General features: G+C 45.1%; 1 protein-coding gene across 4 annotated transcripts; it reads left to right on the forward strand.

Moving 5' to 3' along the window:
- The first annotated feature begins 7477 nt into the window (after positions 1 to 7477).
- Positions 7478 to 16296, forward strand: SPRY1 (sprouty RTK signaling antagonist 1). 4 transcript variants are annotated; one of them, XM_052682672.1, is made up of 4 exons: positions 7478 to 7499; positions 9699 to 9776; positions 9870 to 9927; positions 13560 to 16296. In XM_052682672.1, the coding sequence occupies exon 4, from the start codon at positions 13615 to 13617 to the stop codon at positions 14569 to 14571; it is 957 nt and encodes a 318-aa protein (XP_052538632.1). In that variant the 5' UTR covers positions 7478 to 7499; positions 9699 to 9776; positions 9870 to 9927; positions 13560 to 13614; the 3' UTR covers positions 14572 to 16296. The 4 variants fall into 4 exon arrangements, with proteins under 4 accessions (XP_052538632.1, XP_052538630.1, XP_052538629.1 ...); XM_052682670.1 differs by lacking the exon at positions 7478 to 7499 and having other exon boundaries at positions 7513 to 9776; XM_052682669.1 differs by lacking the exons at positions 7478 to 7499; positions 9699 to 9776; positions 9870 to 9927 and adding an exon at positions 10758 to 10889.
- Positions 16297 to 18273: the final 1977 nt, after the last annotated feature.

The raw sequence follows: 18273 nt of genomic DNA on the forward strand, positions 1-18273 counted from the left end.
GTTATGTAATGGCTGCAAACAAGATGTGTATAATAACCTCAGATTTTGAATCTCTACAAAACACAGTTAACTATTTGAAAGGGTGGTTGGAAGGTTAAGCTAGGAAGAAGAAACTAGTAGTATAATAACTGTATTAAAAACAACAACAACAACAACAACACAGATTTAACATGTTATATAATCTCTGTTAAACTTGCTCTGGGAAATTTTCCAGCAGCTAGTGTCAATCTCAATTTTGTACAAGTCTGTACATAACCTTTGTAAGAATTTGTGTGAAGTTGGGTGGGGAAACAGTGAAAGAAAAAGTTAGAACAGAATGTAGTCTGACTAAAGTCTTGCTGTGATATGGAGCGCTGAAAGTAGTAATGGAGGCTCTGTCCTTGGCACGTCTTTTGGTGAAACAAGCCCTCTTTGCAAGTAATTTCTAGTGCCTTATCGCAGGCAGTGAACTTCCCAGTGCAATCTCATTTCACTTTTGACATTAAGTGGCAGTTTGAAAGGCTGCTGGGTATATTAATGTCCTAAGTAATCATTGCTCTTGAAAATTGTGTTCAAAAGTATTCATACTTCTCTCAGCTGGACTCAGCAATGCCATGGGAACAGCCCAGTGTGTTTATGAGTCTGTCAGTCGCATATATGGTACCTATCAATTTGTGTTTGCTCTGTTGCTTACAGATGCAGCGATTAATTTGATGACTGCTAATAATGCAGTGCACAGACCATACCACAGGGGTAGTTCTCCTCCAGGAGCTCAGTCTTTGCCTCTTTTATACCTAGAAGCTGTTCACTTATCTCCCCTCTTGGAGCACAGTGGTATGAAGTACGTTGGAAAGGTGCTGACAATAGAGGAATTATTCATGCTTCCTTTGTGAAATGTGGAACGAGAGCTTAGTGCATTGCTGCCAAAAAGATAAGTCCAACATTATTGATCTATTCCTTCTGCTGTGCTTTCCTCATCATTTGTTTTTGTCCTTTCCACCTTTCCTCTTGTCTTGTTCTGCCTCCTTTTGCCATCCGCTGTCAGAAGGGATCGTCTTCCTAGATGCAGCTCAGCAGAGCATAAAGCAGTGCTGAAAGCATTTGTGATGTGGAAGTTATCTGAAAGATGGCATGTTTCATCAAACAAACAGTATATCTGCACAGTAACATCCGCCAGCCATCAGTGAGGCATCCTTTCCTGTAAAGTCAGGGGGAGAGCTGTGCCATAGAGAACTGGATGAGGATGCCATCCAGTCAGGATTTGACTCGTCTACTTTTATTTGCTTATGACCAAACCATTCTTCTGATAACCATATCAAGTCCTCCGAGAGAGTAAATAGTGAAAAAGTACGTTGAAAAAGTTTATACGGCATTTGGTTTTGCAAAATAGGGCACAGTCCAACTTCCCATTGAAAACAATGAGTGTGTATTGAATGTTGTAAGAATTGGCTGGTGCTTACAACTGTAAAATACTTCACGAAAAGCTCCTTTTGTTTTCCTCAGAGATTCACTTCTTGGTAATTATCTTTGTCAGGGAATCTATTGGGAACAAGACAAAGCAACATGCCCATCGTGTTAGCACTGAATGTCCATGAGGTTTCCTAAGCTATGGGTCTTGCTTTGTATTATGGGCCTGCTTCAGGACCCAGTAGACTGGCATTTAAATCTGACTGGCTCTAAAGAGCTAAAGCATTGTCCACTAATTTTACTATTCAGAGAGGTGATATGACAATTTCTTTTACCAATATTAAAAATGCATTTAATGTTGATAACGTCCACAGTACTAGGAACTCCAGTGTTTTTTTAATTTTTATTTTTTCCTAAGAGTTTGAAAGAGTGGCAGTAAGTATAGGCTCTCCTGCAGCTTATGCAGCTTGTCAAAGGACGAAGAACAGTGTGAATTGTGGCTGGACTCTGCTGTTGGATGGCTTTGCTTTGGAGCCTATTCTTCAACTTACCTTTCAAATACATTTTTCTTCTTGTTCTTAAAATGGTTGGTGAAGGTTGTCTGTTCCTTTTTCAGCATTTTGACTTTGCTTGTCATAAGAGATCACTTGATCATATGCACAGAGGAAGTCTTGTGGTTATTTATTTTTTTTTAATTTTAATTTGAAGGCTAAGCTTGTAATAGAATTAATGGTCCAACAGCACTCTCTGTATACTACCCGTAATTTTTACAGTTTAGCTGTTCCACAGGGAGCAAAGTTGAAATAAATTGTTTTCATTCACTACCTCACTCACATCTTTATAGGAATAAACTAGTATACATATTGGTATCCGAATAACTAACAGTGCATGACAGATGCATATAATTTAGAAAATCTGTAACCTCCAGAAGCTATAGAATCACAGAATGGCTTGAGATGGAAGAGATGTCAAAGCAATCTAGTTCCAACCCTCCTGCAGCAGGCAGGGTTTCCAAGCATCAGTTGGCAAGGAACCTACAAATGCACTTGAGATTAAATAGGCTTTTATTGACATATCTCTGTTTGCCAGTCTGACTTCCCAGTCTTACCCCAAAGTGAAAGACTGGCTGCAAGGTCTTCTTTCTTGGGTATCCATGTTCCTTTTAGAATGTTGCTCTTTTGATATGATAGGGATATCATATCCAGAAGTCAGTGCAAGTCCCTGCAGGTGAATTTTTTTGCGTACTTGAAAAATTTCTGCAACATTTTCAAATGCCCATTTTTAAACTGGTATGAAGATTGGTATGAAGATTATTGTCATTGTGATATTAATAATGTAATCCAATCGAGAATGATAACTGCCACAGAATCTACTTGGTACCATTTAGTGCTTCGGTGGTATGTTTCAATAACTCTTGTAAAGGACAGTGTTTTCAAGATCTGCCCCAGGAGGTTAATTCTCCCTTCCTGCCTTAGGAGAAACTCCTAAGCAACTGGTTCTTTCTTTGGTCTTCTAAGAAGTGCTGAGATTTTTTTTTATTTTTTTTTTTAAAGCAATTAGCACTCTGCAAAATTAAGTCTACAGGAGCTAATGAGTCTATGGGAGTATTTGTAATTGACTCAAATTATTTTTGTGTGTGTGGCAAGTTTAGAAAAGAATGGTAAATAGTTTTAATTCTTGACACCAATCCAGCTTTGAAATTTTTGTTTTTTGTTTACTTTTCAAGCTTTTTTCCCATTGATTTATGTGATAAAACCACTGTCTTTTGAAGGTCCCAATGGGCAATCTGTACCATACTTCCATCAAAAACTCAGAATATGGTAGCAATATGTGGAAAACTGTATCTTATATGTATAAGAATATGATAGGCTTCTGGTTTTTTGTTTTTTTGTTTGTTTGTTTTTGTTTTTTGTTTTTTTAATTAGGCATTTGGAGAAACATTAGAAAAGCAGTCTTAGCTATAGGAAAAGAGTGGTGTTTAAGTTCTAACAGACTGATGTTTTGATAATTATCCTCTACAGAGCAGAAAACTACTCCTGGCAATGGGAGCTGTCTCACTACTTTTAAGAGATACAGACATAAGCAGCAGTTGACCCCAATATCTGCTGAAGCTGAAGACCTTTTTGAATACTCTGAGGTCTCTGGCTGGTCTGCTGTGCATAACAGAGTGGAGCCCACTAGGGAGCTGTTTTGGTTGTTTTTTTTTTTTCTTTATTTACTTAACAACAGGACAGGAAATAACTGCAAACACTGAGTTCAGTCAGGCAATGACGTCCACATTTCTAAGCTAAGACAAAAGCCAGTGGGAACATGCTCAGTAAGAATGCTGGAAAAGGCAATGCATTTTGTATTTTTTTCATTTCTTCCATTGGATAAAGTTCTTAATCATTCAACGGGCACACTTCATATTTTTCTACTTACTCGGATCTTTCTTTTGGGCTAGACTATTCCATATGCAACCAGCTGTAAGCAACAGTAAAGCACCAGCCACGTGAACTATTATTATAATACTTAAGTATAGCAGTGGTCCAAAAATACTCACTTTGCGGTGGTGCTAATGTGGTGTTTCAGAAGGTAGTTACCCCATTTTCTAAATAACTTTCAAAACCAGTGAGCTTCAGTTTCCTGAACTTGGGAAGCAATAGATACGAGATGCTGATTTGAGATATTGTAAAGAGTGCATGTTTCAATAGGAGATGGTGGTCTTCAGACGCTGAAGTTCTTTGGCTTCTCAAGACCAGCACGTTTAATGAATCAGAGAAAGAAATAAGAAACATTGTAGTTTCCAAAGAAACTTACTGAGGAAGTCTAAGAGGGAAACACCTCTCCTACCTCCACCCCCAGCTTTTGGTGTTGTAACATGTACCTGTTAGTGTGTCCTGCTCTTCTGGGTGACACCCAGCAGACTTTCCTATCAGCCCGTGCCCAATTCGAGAAGCACAGTTCTTGTGTCATCGCTGGCCTGTCTCCCACCGCAATGGAAACGAGGTTTTCCATCAGTAACGCTGTGGTATGTGCAGTGACATGTTCTTTACTGTCAAGTAAAGAGAAATCAGACCGTTTCGAAACAAAAGCCCTTGAGGGTTAATATTTATGTATAGATGGAATATATAGATATATTAGATAAGTAACTACAGCACAGAGCAAACTCACAGATAACCCCAAAACACAGAATTCTTCATGAATCCCAGAGGGAGCCAGGATTAACATTCACTTTCCCAAGGAACAGTCAGGCGTTTGGTGCTCACTGTTCCTGGTCAGATAGTTGTTACTGTGAAGAAAAATGCCAAGATGTGACTAGGAAGCTCTCACTGAGGTAGCAAAAGCAAAGTACAACAAACCACATTAAACACATAAGGGGCTTAATATTTGAATTGATAAATGCAAAATAATATCTTTCAAAGAAGACCAGAAAAAAAACCAAATATATATATATATATATATATAAATGATATTGTATAATTGTCTTATTGGATGAGAGATCTCTTCCATGTCTTTTCAGCCATAAAAGAGTAAAGGAAATTTTTTTTTGTTTCTTTTTGTTTTTTTTCTTTTTTTCCCCATAAGAAGTCAAGATCCCTAGATACTTATATATTGAAGGGGATGATGCTGCAGCCAGAAATGCATGTGTCTGCCTGTAAGGACATTCTGTGGCACGTTTATTTTTCTGCAGCCAGTTTCTGGCCTCAAGTCCATGACAGTGCCCTGTCTATGTGAGAATTGGTTCTCTAGATATGCGTTTCCATAAGCACTATTACCAGTAGTAAGGTGCAGAGGAAGAGGTGTCAGTGAAAAAAAAACTATCATCTCTCAGTACAAACTTCTTTTTGAGGATAAACTTCCTCCCTTCTTGCATTCCAGGGAACTGAAGGCTGTATCTTAAAATCTCATTGAAATAGCTTTCAATTGGTAAAGCAGAACCAAGAATGTGACATAGACATAAGTTACAGCTTCCCTACAGAAGCTGTTGCAGCTGCAGAGGGAATCTGAACTTAGTTGTTGACACAGTGTTCTCGAGAACAACAAAAGAAATTGTGTTCATTAGGCCAACCCCATCATTCTTGCTAAAAGCAGTCTCAGGTTTCCATGTATATTTTCAAATCAAATTGGAAATGCTGCTCCTGAGACCTCCTTTAGCAGGCGGTGACAGATTGCACAACCTGATCAACAGTTGGCATTCCTAGAGATGTACTGAGGTACCAATAGCCGAGTCTCCACAAGTGGTGAGCTAATAAAAACACGCACAGAGCAATGTCTTTGAATTAGCACGGAGCTTTCGCTCTTCCTGTGATAATACAGTCCACACCCAGGGAGCGGCCACTTCTTGAACAGAAATGGGAAAGGTTTGTTCCTCGGTTGTTTTTGAAGAGCGAGGCTATTATTCAGACCTGGTGGATTTCCTCTGGCTGGTATTTTATCAGCTATAATTAAAACAGCCACCTCCTTTCAGTCAGCTCTCAGCACATACTTACGCAGCTAGATCGACAGCGCTTAATCCCACTGTGAGAAGCTTTGTAGCTCTACCTGTTTGTTACCTAACTCAGCTGTAGGAGAAAGCAAGAGAAAAGGAAAAACAGGCTTAAGGAACTACTTAAATTCATGCAGTTACAGAAATTAAATTACTCAGGTTTCCTGCTTGCACTGAATCATCTTGTGTTAAGGCCAGACAATCAGTGCAGCAGCTACACACAAGGTCTTAAAAGAGTTCTCTGAGAGAAACTCAACAGAAAGCGAATAAATGTGACTCTCTGAAGGGAAAAAGTGAATGTATCAGTTCCCTCCAGGACAAGCGAATGGCAAGCAGTGAACAGACACACTGTGCTTTGAAGAGCAAACAGTTTTGCTTCTTGTTAGGTGTCTCTGCAGATGTGCTGTCATTCCTACAGCTTTTCTTCAGTGCTGCTTGTCTTCAATTGCATTTTTGGCAGCAAAAGTTACTTTGCTAATTCTTCACAGCAAAAGCAAGACTGCCTTACAAAATATCACAAGGGAAGGCTAAAAAGTGATACAGGTGCTACTTGAGTTGCAGCCTACCCCGGTGTTTCTCAAAAAACTTCATTTACAAAATTTTGTTTTCAGAGATTTAGAAATACCTAGGTTGTATCTCTAACCCCAGCACAGAACTGTCTGGGAGAAATATGCACTGAAAACATTGGTTTGTCTGATTTGATGCAAGAGATGGGAAGAGCAGCACATTGCCAAACTCTAAACTTATTGAACCTTTGGATTTTCTTTCTTTTCAACTAGCGTTAAACGTGGGTATGGAGCAAACCCCTCGCTCTGCAACATTTCCCCCTGCACTTTGATTCAATGTTCACGTGTTCACAAAGCAGGTTCAAGTTGAGGTTCAGTCCTTTGTTCTCAGAGGTTTGCCTGGCTGTTGCCTCGTACTATCTGCCTCTAAGAAAAACTGATGTTATCTTCTAAAGAGAAAAGTCAAGATTGTATTTGCTACTGAGAATTTCCTGTGTGCCTGCTCCCAGCCCGTGCACTGACAGCACAGAGCAGTGGCTGTACATGGCTGCGCTTCTTCACACAGCTCTCAAAGCACTCCTTGCACGGTAGCTGGAGAAATCCCCAGCCGCTGGTCCCTTTGATCTCAGATAAAGGTCAACCTGTCTAGCAGAAAGCATGATCGGAAACGCAACCTCACAACCTCCTTCACTTTCTCTTTCCTACCCTGGAATGGTTCACTGTGTCTTTCAAGGTGTGCCTGCACTATCGCAGGTATGATTTTCACTTCGGCTCTTTGGAACAACTTTATTTCATGCCATGTTTCAGACAGGGCTGCCGAGATTTCAAGTGAGCTGATAGGAAAATGTCCAATTATTACAGCAGTGCTCACAGCTATTCACAGTGCTGGTGAATTCTTCTCCTCAAAAGCACACAGTTTCACTGCACTCCATTTCAGAGATTCCCTGAGCACACTGTGGGTCCTGAGCTTCCCAGCACTGATAGCTGCAAAGTACTTTCTTGTGTTTCTGACACACACAGGCCTTGGAGCTGCAGAGCCCAGCTCTTCCTCACAGCCTCTGCAAGCTTCCCTCTGCACAGCACGGGTTGACTTACGGCATGACTTACGGTTGACATGGCATGACTTACACGTTCTACAGGTAAGGAGACTGGCACAGCAGTTTTGCTTCTAATTGTATCTGGCTTTAGATGCTAATCTGCATTGTTGTTTTTTTAATTGCTTTTAAATTCCTGTATAACTTTATAATTGTTGTTACAGCTGTGAAGGTTCATAGGTGACTGACAAATAACTTGTGCAAAGATAAACACTTTCTCTGCTGAGTTTCCTCAAAGCCGTATTGGCTTAAGATACTTATCACCAAAGAAGATGAGTGATGGGAACAGTAAATATCGAATTCTTCAAGCACAGGCTGTTGGACACCTGTTTTGTCTGAAATGACACCGTGTGAGGATAGATGGGACGGCTTTTGCTTTTTGCAGATGAAGCAACCTCATACTGCTGAGGAGGAGGCGTGAGGTGCTGATGTGTGGTCTGAGAATGCATCCCCATTCTCAGTTGGGATGTGTGCCTTAGCATGGGCTAGATGTTGCTTAGAGGGATATATAAAGGTACTCCTCGGTGGGATGGAAGCACTGTTATTAATTACAGGTAGCGGGAGGATCACAGTTCACCTTTACAGAGGTGTGGTTCACAATCTATGAAAGTCAATCAAGTGAGTTAGGAAAGTGTGGATTAGGAAAAATAAACAAACAAGCAAACAAAAATGAGCCATCCGCTACCAGGGAGAAGCACTACAAGACTGCAGAATGAGGAGATTATCTGTAGTTATCCCACAAGTGAAAGTGGAAATAGGGGCTGAATCATGACTATCAACGATCATTCAGTCTCTTGAACCTAATTCTCAGAGGTTTGTCATGAGGATTAACTCTGTGCATAGAGGGCTGGTCTCTATTAACTCCTTTAATTGTCAGTATAAGAGAGAGGCTCCCTGCAGGACAGCTTGGATTCCTGTCTATCTGTCAATCCTCAAAGCAAGGTTGTGCCAGGATGTAGTCATAAGGTGTGTCAGTCTTCTTCCAAGTTGCCAACTTATTCTCCAGAATTCTAGCTCTCCATTTTCTAATGAAAGTTTTTACTGCTATCATTTCCAAGAAAAATCTGAGATGACTTGCAGGAGATGCAGGCATGTTTGCTTGAATGTGTGGAGAGCCTCCTGATATATCTGGAGGGTTTTGCCTTGTTTCAATGGAGTGTTAATTCTGGTGCCAAGTGATAGTAGACTGTTGCCAGTATTTTTGATTATTTTAGCGACCCATTTAAGCCCTGTATTGTATTTCTAAAATTAAGCTGTTACGCTTGGCATAGCTTTTTAAGGTTGTACCTGCTTTAGCGATGTGCAAAAAAAAAAAAGGTGTTTAGCAGTGTTTTTATAGCAGTTTCCTAGGAAAAAAAGCACTCTGCCTCCTAAGAGAAGACAGCTGGTTGCTAGGTGCAGTATTCTTGGCTGTATGGCCCCAGCGGCATGGTTACCTGCAGTCTGCCTGCAGTTTGCCTCCTGCTGCCTCTGGTGCTCCTGCAGTCAGTGTTGCTATTAGAATTACTGCATGGAGCACACATACAGAAATGCTGCTTCTAAAGACATCTAAAATGTAGTGTACTGGCCTACAAAGCACTACAGTTCCACAGTAATTTTTGTTGTTCGGCAGGGTTTATTGTTATTTTGAGCAGCGATAGGTTCCACAAATTTCAGATGGGGTTCAGTGACAATAGCTTTTTGCTTTCCGCTCACAGTGGTGAGCATGGTTTGGGTGGGCAATCACTGCCTAATTCCCCTAGCAATATCAGTGATGAATTGGCCTATCTTTGTGGCAGTACCTAAGATTTTCATGCTGATGTCACTGAAACCTCTGTAGCTGGAAGACAGTATTTGTAGCTTGTGTTTATCAGTTGCCTGTTCTTACTACTTCTAAATTTGTAATTATATTCAGTATATAACTTTAATGCAAAAATGTTTTTATTTCATGGTTGAAGCTTTTTTTTTTTTTTTTTTTTTGGTACAGTAGCAGAAACAAAAAGTGTAGCCTGGACATTTTCTTCACAAGCCTAGTGAAGATTAATGCAATTAATCTAGATTAACTCAACCTTAGATTAAGATTAGTTAATCTTAGAGTAATGCAATTGAAGCGTGAGAGTGTGGTCTGGGCAGACAGAAGATGTGACAGCAAAATACTTTTGTACTGGCACTGTAACAATGATTTGCTTTTGGGTGAAGGTTCCTAAGCTGCTTTGCGTATTCTTAATGTGTTTTTATTTTTTGCTTTGGGACAAAATGAGGCAGAATATCAGTCTCCTGAGAAAGACTGCAAAAAGCCGATTGCAGTGCTCCAGGCTGGGGACTTCGGGCATGGTTACCCAGGTACTAACAGTCTCACACATCCCACTATGTTGCGTTATTGTTTATAACTCTCCAAATGTTGATTTCTTTTTCTATCATTTCTTTTTCTCGCAGAGAGGAGATGGAGTCACCATCCAGAGAGGACCACGTGGACCTGGCACTGAGGGACATGGTTAGTGGCTATGGTGGGGATGGGTTAATGATTGGACTGGATGACCTTAGAAGTCTTTTCCAACCTTAGTCGTTCCATGATTTTTCTCTGTATAGTTGCTTTTTAATGCTCTGTAGTTACTCAAACAATAGCATGTATCAGAGAGAGCATTAAGCAAAGGCAACAATGGCTTTGAAGGCATTGCTGCGCCCTCTCCATCATCATAGTAGGAAGGCCACAAGTGCCAAACTTCCCATGTATATCTGCAGAGCCAGGCCTGGGAGGGCAGTGAGGGCTAGGAGTGAGCCCTGTAAATCCCCAGTGCTTCAGTACCTGCCCGCAAAGAGCGGTCTTCCATCCAGTGGATGGGTACAAGGGTAACGGATTATAAGCATAATGCTTTCTGAAGTCATTGGCTGACGCAGCGCAGCGGGGCACGAAGCTCCGGACCCTCCTGGGCCGTGCAGTGCCCTCTTGCAGGGCGCCCCCTGCCGGCCGGGCGGTGCCGCCACCTGACGCTGCGGGCGGGGCGGGCGGGCGGCCTCAGCACGTGCCGGGAGGCGCTGGGCCGGGGCTGTGCAGAGCGGCGCCGCGCTGCCCCGCCCCGAGCTCGCCCGAGGGCCGCGGCGGGAGGGAGGGAGGGAGGGAAGGAAGGAAGAAAGGAAAGAGGGAAGGAAGGAGGGAGGAGGCCGGCGGCCGTGACCTCGGCTCGAGCGGCGGGAGCAGCTCCCGGGAGGGCGCGGGAGTCCACTCCGGGATTTCGGGGGCGCCGCGCGGTGACACATTGACATCAAGGGGGCGCGGCCGGGCGGCGGGCGGGGGCTGCGCGCTGAAAGGCGGCGGAGCGCGGCCGCCCTCACTCCGGCACGGCGGCGGGACCGGGAGGGCGCGGAGCGGCGCGCGGCTGCCTGCACTGCCCGGGCTGGACCCCGCGCCGCGGCCGCCAATGTGCCTCGGGAAGCGGGCTGCCTCCTCGCCCTCAGGTGAGCGCGGGCGTGCGGGGCCGAGGCAGGTGCAGGGAGGCCGCGGGGTGCGGGCGCGCTCGCGGCGTGTCAGCCTTCGGCAGCGGGCACATGGCAGCGCAGCGCTCCGGGCTGCTCCGCGTCCGCGGCGAGGACCGCGCGGTGCGGCGCAGCGCCCGTTTGCAAGGACCGCGCGCGGCGCGGGGAATGAGCTCCGAAGCGGCGGAGGAAGAGCGACCCGCAGGGTCGGCTCAGAGAGCCCGGCTGGTGCAGAGCGCCTGCAGAGGGCTTTCTCGGCGCGTTGACGGCCGTGCGGTGCGCTCGCTGGGTGCCGCCCGACGCGGCTTCGTGCTCTGCCCGCCGGGCGCGATCTGTGGCAGCCCGAGCTGCAGCCAGCGGCGCCGTCAGCGGCGGCTGCGTGGCGAGAAGCACGTTGGGGACTGGTGTCTGAGCCGCGGGGAGCTGGAGGCGGGGGCCTGCGGCATGCACGCGCCAGGAGCCGAGCAGGTGCCGCCGGGCACGGGCACACGCGCGCGCCCCCTCCGCCTCCTGCAGCACCGCCGTGCCCCGGGAAAGCCGCCGCCAAAGGGGAGCGGGCGGGAGGGCGCCCTGACAGAACCCACGCGGCGGGAAGCTGGGGTCCGCTCTCGGGACGGGACCGCGCTGCGGGGCGGCTCTCGTGCGGGACCGAGGCGCCCCGAGAAGGAGCGCACGGCCGCCTCCTGGAGGGGCTGCGCGGGGCCCCGGAGCCGGCGGCGGGGAATCCCCGTGCCGGCGCTGCCGCTTTAAACGCCGGGAAGTCCGCCCTCGTGAGGCGGCGGCGACCTCGGGCTGCGCCCTCCCCCCGCAGAAGGGGGGCAGCCCTTGTTTTCATTCATAACTTTTTTTTTTTTTTTTTTTTTTTTTTTCCCTTTTAATTCCCCTCCTCTTCCTTCCTCCCCGCTCCGCTCGCAGAGGGCGCCGCGCGCCGCCCGCCCGGGGCCGCCCGAGCTCCGCGGGAGCGGGGCGGGACGGGGAGGGACTGGAGGGGGCAGCGCCGCGCTCTCCTGCCCGTGTGCGCTGTGTTACTTCGTGCGCCTGGCCGCAGGCGGGGGGGCGGCCGCTTTTGACGCTGGAGGTTGACCTTCTCCGCCGTTCTCTCCGCTCCCGGCCCGCAGCTGGTGCTGTCAGTCCGCGTCCCCCGGAGGAGGCAGCGGGGGCTGTCGCGTTTCCTGAGGAGATCGCGTGTTGCTCCCCCGGGAGCTCAATTCGGGCTGCCGCAGCTGCGTGTGCGTCTCGCCCTTCTCACCTCCCTTCACGCTCGGTGCGTGTCGCGGGTTCGCGTTCGGCTCCTGGGAAGAGCGCGGCTCGTGGTGTGGGATGAATTGAAAAGAGCGCGGTGGCGTGGAACCGTTTCATATGTTTTTTTCCTTCATCTGCTGACCCTAAATATGAATTGCGATCTTTACCGGGCAGACGAGTGCGGGGACTTTTGAATCCTTATGAACGGGTACCGCTTCTCTGAGTGGTCGGCAGCGGACATGCATCCCCACCTGCTGCAGCGAGCCTGCCTGCCCTGCGCTCTGGGAGCGCGACGTGCTCCTTGCCCTGGCCGCAGCATGTGTCCTAGTGCTGCCTGTCCGCTCCACTGTGCGTTTGTGTGTGACACCTCGTGGGGGTGAAAGGGGAGTGAATTGTCCTGGGCTTTCTTTTAAGCGGAAGCAGTTTATTTTCTTAGCTTTATGTATAAGAGCGGCAGCTTTTACGTGGGTCTCGTGCAGCTCTTAAACGGGTGCAGTGCTGTCACTGCAGTTTTCCTGGTCAGCGTTTGTAATCTTTGGGTCAGTAGTTGAAAGATAAACTGTGAGGGTTGTGTTTGGGAAGCTTTCGGTTGGTTTATCTTGTACGAAGGGATCTGTTCATCCACTTTAGCTAGAGAGTCAGTGAAGAACTTTATTATAGCTTAGATTAGCTAAGACACTTAGCTTGTCTTATGCTCTTGTATCCATATTCACACTCTGCCCTTTGGTGAGAAAGTATCTGAAGGTGTTAATTTTGTGAGGTTTGGATGCTGAATTTCTGTAGGAAATGCTTTGTCCACCTGACTTACTCTGAGGCTCTGCTGTGTGCACACTTGCTTCCAGGAGGAGCTGTACCCAAATGCAATAGAGTGCAGATCTCTTCAGCTTTCTTGTGCTGTAGATCCAGGCAGAAATGCAAGGATTGTGTGCGCCCTTCATTCTGCCAGCAGAGCGCTGAATTGACAGTGCTTTTTTCCCCTTTCCAGCTTAGTTTTGGGGGCAGGCAGAACTGTGTTGCTAAGTAGACACCAAGTTCGGTAGCACGCGAGAAGCACGCACTTGTATGGCTTGCCAAGTTAGTGCACAGGTTAATAGTGATTTTTATAGTTATTTTCTTTCTGAGTTTTCATTTTAATGGCGAGGGGTCTCCTCAGGCATTCCTCACCTATGATGCCATGCCCAGGCTCTCCTCGCTGCTGGACTTTGGCCAGATCCTCAGCGTTGCTGTAATCCCCTGCTGAAAGAGTTCGGCACCAGGTGGCTCGGGCAATTTGTGGTTTGCTATAGCATTTTTATTTTCAGACAGCATCCTGTTCTTTGTTCCTCTTTTGTGCTTGATCTTGTGTATGCGTGTATATATGTACACAAGCAATGTTTATTTATACCTCCTGTCTTCTGGTTATTATTCTAGGATTTCAGATGCATGCCAGGTTCCTGCTGAATGCCAGAAGTAGAGATCACTACAGATGGAGCCCCAAAGCCAGCACGGCAGTGGTGGTTCGCTGGTGGTGATTCAGCAGCCCTCTCTGGACAGCCGGCAGCGGCTGGAGTACGAGCGGGAGAGCCAGCCTACAGCTATCTTGTCGCTGGACCAGATCAAGGCGATCCGCGGCAGCAATGATTACACTGAGGGTCCATCTGTGGTGAAAAAATCCGGTCCGCGGACAGCACCGAGGCAAGAGAAGCACGAAAGGACTCATGAGATCATACCGATTAATGTGAATAACAATTACGAACACAGACCCAGCCACGTGGGGCACGTGGCACATCAGCATAATGCGAGGGTCCCTGTTTTGAGCAGATCAACCAGCACGGGGAGCGCGGCCAGCTCTGGGAGCAACAGCAGTGCTTCTTCGGAGCAAGGACTGTTGGGACGATCACCTCCGTCATGGCCAGGCCACAGGTCCGAGCGGACAATCCAGACGCAACCCAAGCAGTTGTCGCTGATTGTAGATGATCTGAAGGGTCCTTTGAAAGAGGACTTGACGCAGCACAAGTTTATCTGCGAACAGTGTGGGAAGTGCAAGTGTGGTGAGTGCACAGCCCCCAGGGCCTTGCCTTCTTGCTTGGCCTGCAACCGGCAGTGCTTGTGCTCGGCGGAGAGCATGGTGGAGTATGGCACCTGCATGTGTTTGGTCAAAGGGATCTTCTACCACTGTTCTAACGACGATGAAGGGGACTCATACGCGGATAATCCCTGCTCTTGCTCCCAGTCACATTGCTGTTCTAGGTACCTGTGCATGGGAGCCATGTCCTTGTTTTTGCCTTGCTTGCTCTGTTACCCTCCTGCAAAAGGATGCCTAAAACTGTGTCGAGGGTGTTACGACCGCGTCAATCGTCCGGGCTGCCGATGCAAGAACTCCAACACTGTCTATTGTAAACTGGAGAGTTGCCCCTCCCGGGGTCAGGGCAAGCCGTCATGATTTTTGGAGGGAGGTTTACTTCCTCCAACTTTTGATTTTTCAGGTTGTAGCTGATATATAAATATTTTTTCTTCCCTTCCCCCCTTTAGGGGTGCTTGGGGGGGGGCTGCTTTCTTTCACCCCCCCCTCCTTCAAAAACACAAGTTATTCCCTTTGAATCTTTGTTCTCCTCCTGTAATTGAGTCAACTGAGTGTGGAGTGTTTTACGTATAGTCATTTGCTGCTCTTTGGTAAGTGTGGACTTGGTATCTGTGTCTGCCACCCACTTTGGCAGGGTCTTCTGAGTCTGTAACTGAACCACTCCTGAAAGAGACAGTGAGGGCTAATTTGGCTCTTGCAGCTTCTTGCTCTGAATATCTTCCCAAAGATGTTTTTCATTCTCAGCAATTTATGTTTTTTTTTTTTCCTTCTGACCCCCTTGGGTACCTCCACGGAATAACTCTCATGAGTGAGCTGGATTGTGAAATTCTTGTCTGTGTTCTTTCCGGAGAGAGATGTAAGGCTTTACCAAACGAAAGGCCTGATTCTTCAGTAAGCAGCCTGCTTTCTGGTTTGTTTGTTTTCCTCCTTTTTTGACTTTTGCAATATTCTCAGTCCTGAGAGTTAGCCAATTGTTCCTATTGCTTTGTTTTTAATTCTTTCCTAACACAACTTTGGTTTTTGCTACACTGTGTAGATCTTCACATTGGAGACATTATGGCTGCAACTGTACTTGTTTTTCTCTTGCTGTCAGATGTTTGAAGGATATTGCTCACTCCACCCTTCTCCTGTTGTTTTAGTCCATCAGTATCATGCTGATATTAAAGTTGGTGGTGTTCATGTATCCAGACAGCCTTCAGGTGTCATTGAGTCACCTAAATGTTCTCGAATCTTTAATGTTTCTCGTGATCCTTTGGTTTAGTGGATTTAGCTCCGCTCTGTACTTTATAATTTTATTCTGTTCCCTGTTTTATTGCCTTAGCCACAAATTGTGGTCCTTTTTTGTATATTTTATGTATAAAACACAAAGTTGAATCCCAACTATTTTTAAGACAAAAGTCTGTTAAAACTTTTTTTATTGTAAAGAATATTTATTATGTGAATCTCTATTATTTTATGATATTTATTGCAAAAAAACTTTGAAAATGTACTCATGTCTGATATAACAAAATATCAATACTTAACGAAATAAGGATGACACGAAGAAAGTACATATGTTAACTATAATGCAGAAAATATATTAATTAATGAAAATGGCTCTTGAGTTCTTTTGTTGCAACAAGAAGTTGTGAGCTACTCATGCATATTCTGGGTTCTTGATTTCTGTTTTTATTTTTCCTTCCTAGTGGGATATCAGGTAGCAAGTAACTTCCTGTTGTTACTTCAAAACCACTAGTCTGTGCTCTAGTTTAGTTTACCTAATTTTAAGTTTGCTAACTACTTGTCAAGCAAGGTTTTGCAATTGGATGTATGCATTGTGCTGGACGGTGCCAGGAGGTATAGGCCCTGTTTACTTAACAGCATTTGGACATTTATTTGTGAAGGAGGAAACCATAACTTCAAGGGTTTTTCTTTTCCTTTTTTTTTTTTTTTTTTTCTTTTTTAAAGAATTCCAAATTAACATGTAAAAGTACTTTAAATTTTCCTCCATGGAACTTCTTGGCTGGTTAAATTGTATGTCAGTTGAAGCAATGAACCAATTAAGCTGAAATCTAAATAAAAACCAAGAGGCAGGATATAAAACAACATTTGTGTTTCTGCAGTTTGCTAGCTTTGAAGGTTGTGTATGCATATGGGAACGTACGTATGTGTGTGGCTTGCTTGGCTCTTTTCCCATAGTTTTCCCAATGTCAACTGAGTCTACCTTGTCTTTAAATTAAAGGCTCTTAAGGGTGACCCAAGTGTCACGGCTGTTTGTGGCCATTTAACACGTATTCAACAAAAAAGCTTTTCATTAAGAGGTTTCCCCATTCACTCTTCTGTCCGTGTGGGTCAAGGCAAACCTCGCAATTCTTTTAAAGCAAAAGGTTTATTAAAGGGATGTAATTGCACGTGGTATTCTAGGAAAGTGGTTCTAGAGAAACTCCACTTAAAGAGCATAGTAATAATCTGACAAACGTGTCGCTGCATTTTGAAATCTCGCTGCTTTGAATTGTCATACTCAAGCTGTTGTAACTCGCAGTACGCTGATGATTTGAGTAAGCTGGGCTTTTGTATCTCACTCCATCGAACTCGATCCAGTGTTGTCTGAGCTGACTGGAAGTTGTGTTCTTTATTGAATGGCTTGTATGATTTCTTCAAGGTATGCAGTGAAATTGTAATATGAATGCATCAAGGAAACCATTTGCTTTGTGGAATACAGTTGGTAATCCTGCATGTAAACATGACAGAACTTACAGGAGAGGAAGCTGGTGGGATGGCAGTGTGTACTTAAATCTGCTTTCCAAGATTTGTTCTTCTTGAGATGAACCAAAGCCAAGAAAAGAATGTTTCTGAGGAGTAAGTGACTCACTTTGAACTACTTCCTTATCACTGATTCTTCTCCAACAGTGGCAGCTGCAAACAGCCCTCGAGAGACAATGAAATCCTTGTCAAACAGTCACCATTGGTCAGATAAGACTGTTTTTAAGACTATGTATTGACCATCAAAAATACTGAGCCAAGCACATTTCCATAACTGGATACAATCCAGCTCTGCATTGAGTAAGCTTGCTTGGAATGGTGCAGGTTCTTCCTCTTCGAGGAAAGAAATATACGTTGTTGGCCTCTGCCTCTCGTTTCCAGCCAAGTACCTGAAGTGGGGACTTGCAGTTTCTTAGGAGGAACATTTGACCTATGCAGATTCAGAAGATAACTGTTCACTGTATGTCTTAATTGTTACTCTAAGTGCTGTGAACCTAGAGAAGGCAGTGTTGAGGCAGTGGAAATAACAGATTGTTGTAGATGCTGTATCTTTTGTATTTGATGTTTATCTATATTTGAGTTTACTCTTGGGTCCTTCAGAACTCAGGATTGATTGCCTTAATGTATGGAAGTGTATGTGTCCTCTCAGGCAGATTTCTGTGATGTAAGAACCTATTAGGATCACGTGAGAGCAAGTGGGTGTCTTTCTGGGGGTGGTGGCGTTAAGCAAGCTGACAGATGCACGAAGAAGCCTCCAGGACTTGGAGAGACAGAAGCTATTTTAAATTTGCTCAAAGTGGTCAGGCATTATGGTCAGTTCTACTTCCTACAATGCAGTAACTGGAATGTCCACCTAGAGATACAGTGTCATGTAAGGAGCTGAACAGACTTGCCAAATGGTAATGGAAATTTTGGTGACTGGGAGACTGAGTTCTTCAGAACTTGTCAGTGTTGCTCAGGTTACTTTCCACAAGTCAGACTGTCTGAGGTCCAGTTGCTGTTACGATGCAAATGATAATGATTTTTTAACCATTTCAGATCACTTTTATTTTGGAGGAAGAAAAAAAAAAAAGGCACTTGGTGTGTAAAAGGATTGGACATGTGTAATTAGGCAAGAAGTTCAGCTGACCTACTAACCTAATTGTATAGGTCACTGATGGATTTGAACAAGCTGGCCATCTGGTTGTATGCAGCAGAGGGCTGAAATTTCTTGTGTAGAGTCTGTGAGGAAGGAAAAAGGGAAGCTTCTGCAGGCTGGGATTCGGGTTTGTGTTTGCTTAGCACCTTGAAAACTGTGCTAAGAGATGAGTTTGGGAAGCA

The sequence above is a fragment of the Tympanuchus pallidicinctus genome, unplaced genomic scaffold (assembly GCF_026119805.1).
Source record: "Tympanuchus pallidicinctus isolate F22 unplaced genomic scaffold, pur_lepc_1.0 scaffold2, whole genome shotgun sequence".
NCBI classification, from domain to species: domain Eukaryota; kingdom Metazoa; phylum Chordata; class Aves; order Galliformes; family Phasianidae; genus Tympanuchus; species Tympanuchus pallidicinctus.

Coding starts and splice junctions, on each gene's coding strand:
- SPRY1 (XM_052682672.1), top strand. CDS start 13,615: ATGGAGCCCCAAAGCCAGCACGGCAGTGGTGGTTCGCTGGTGGTGATT.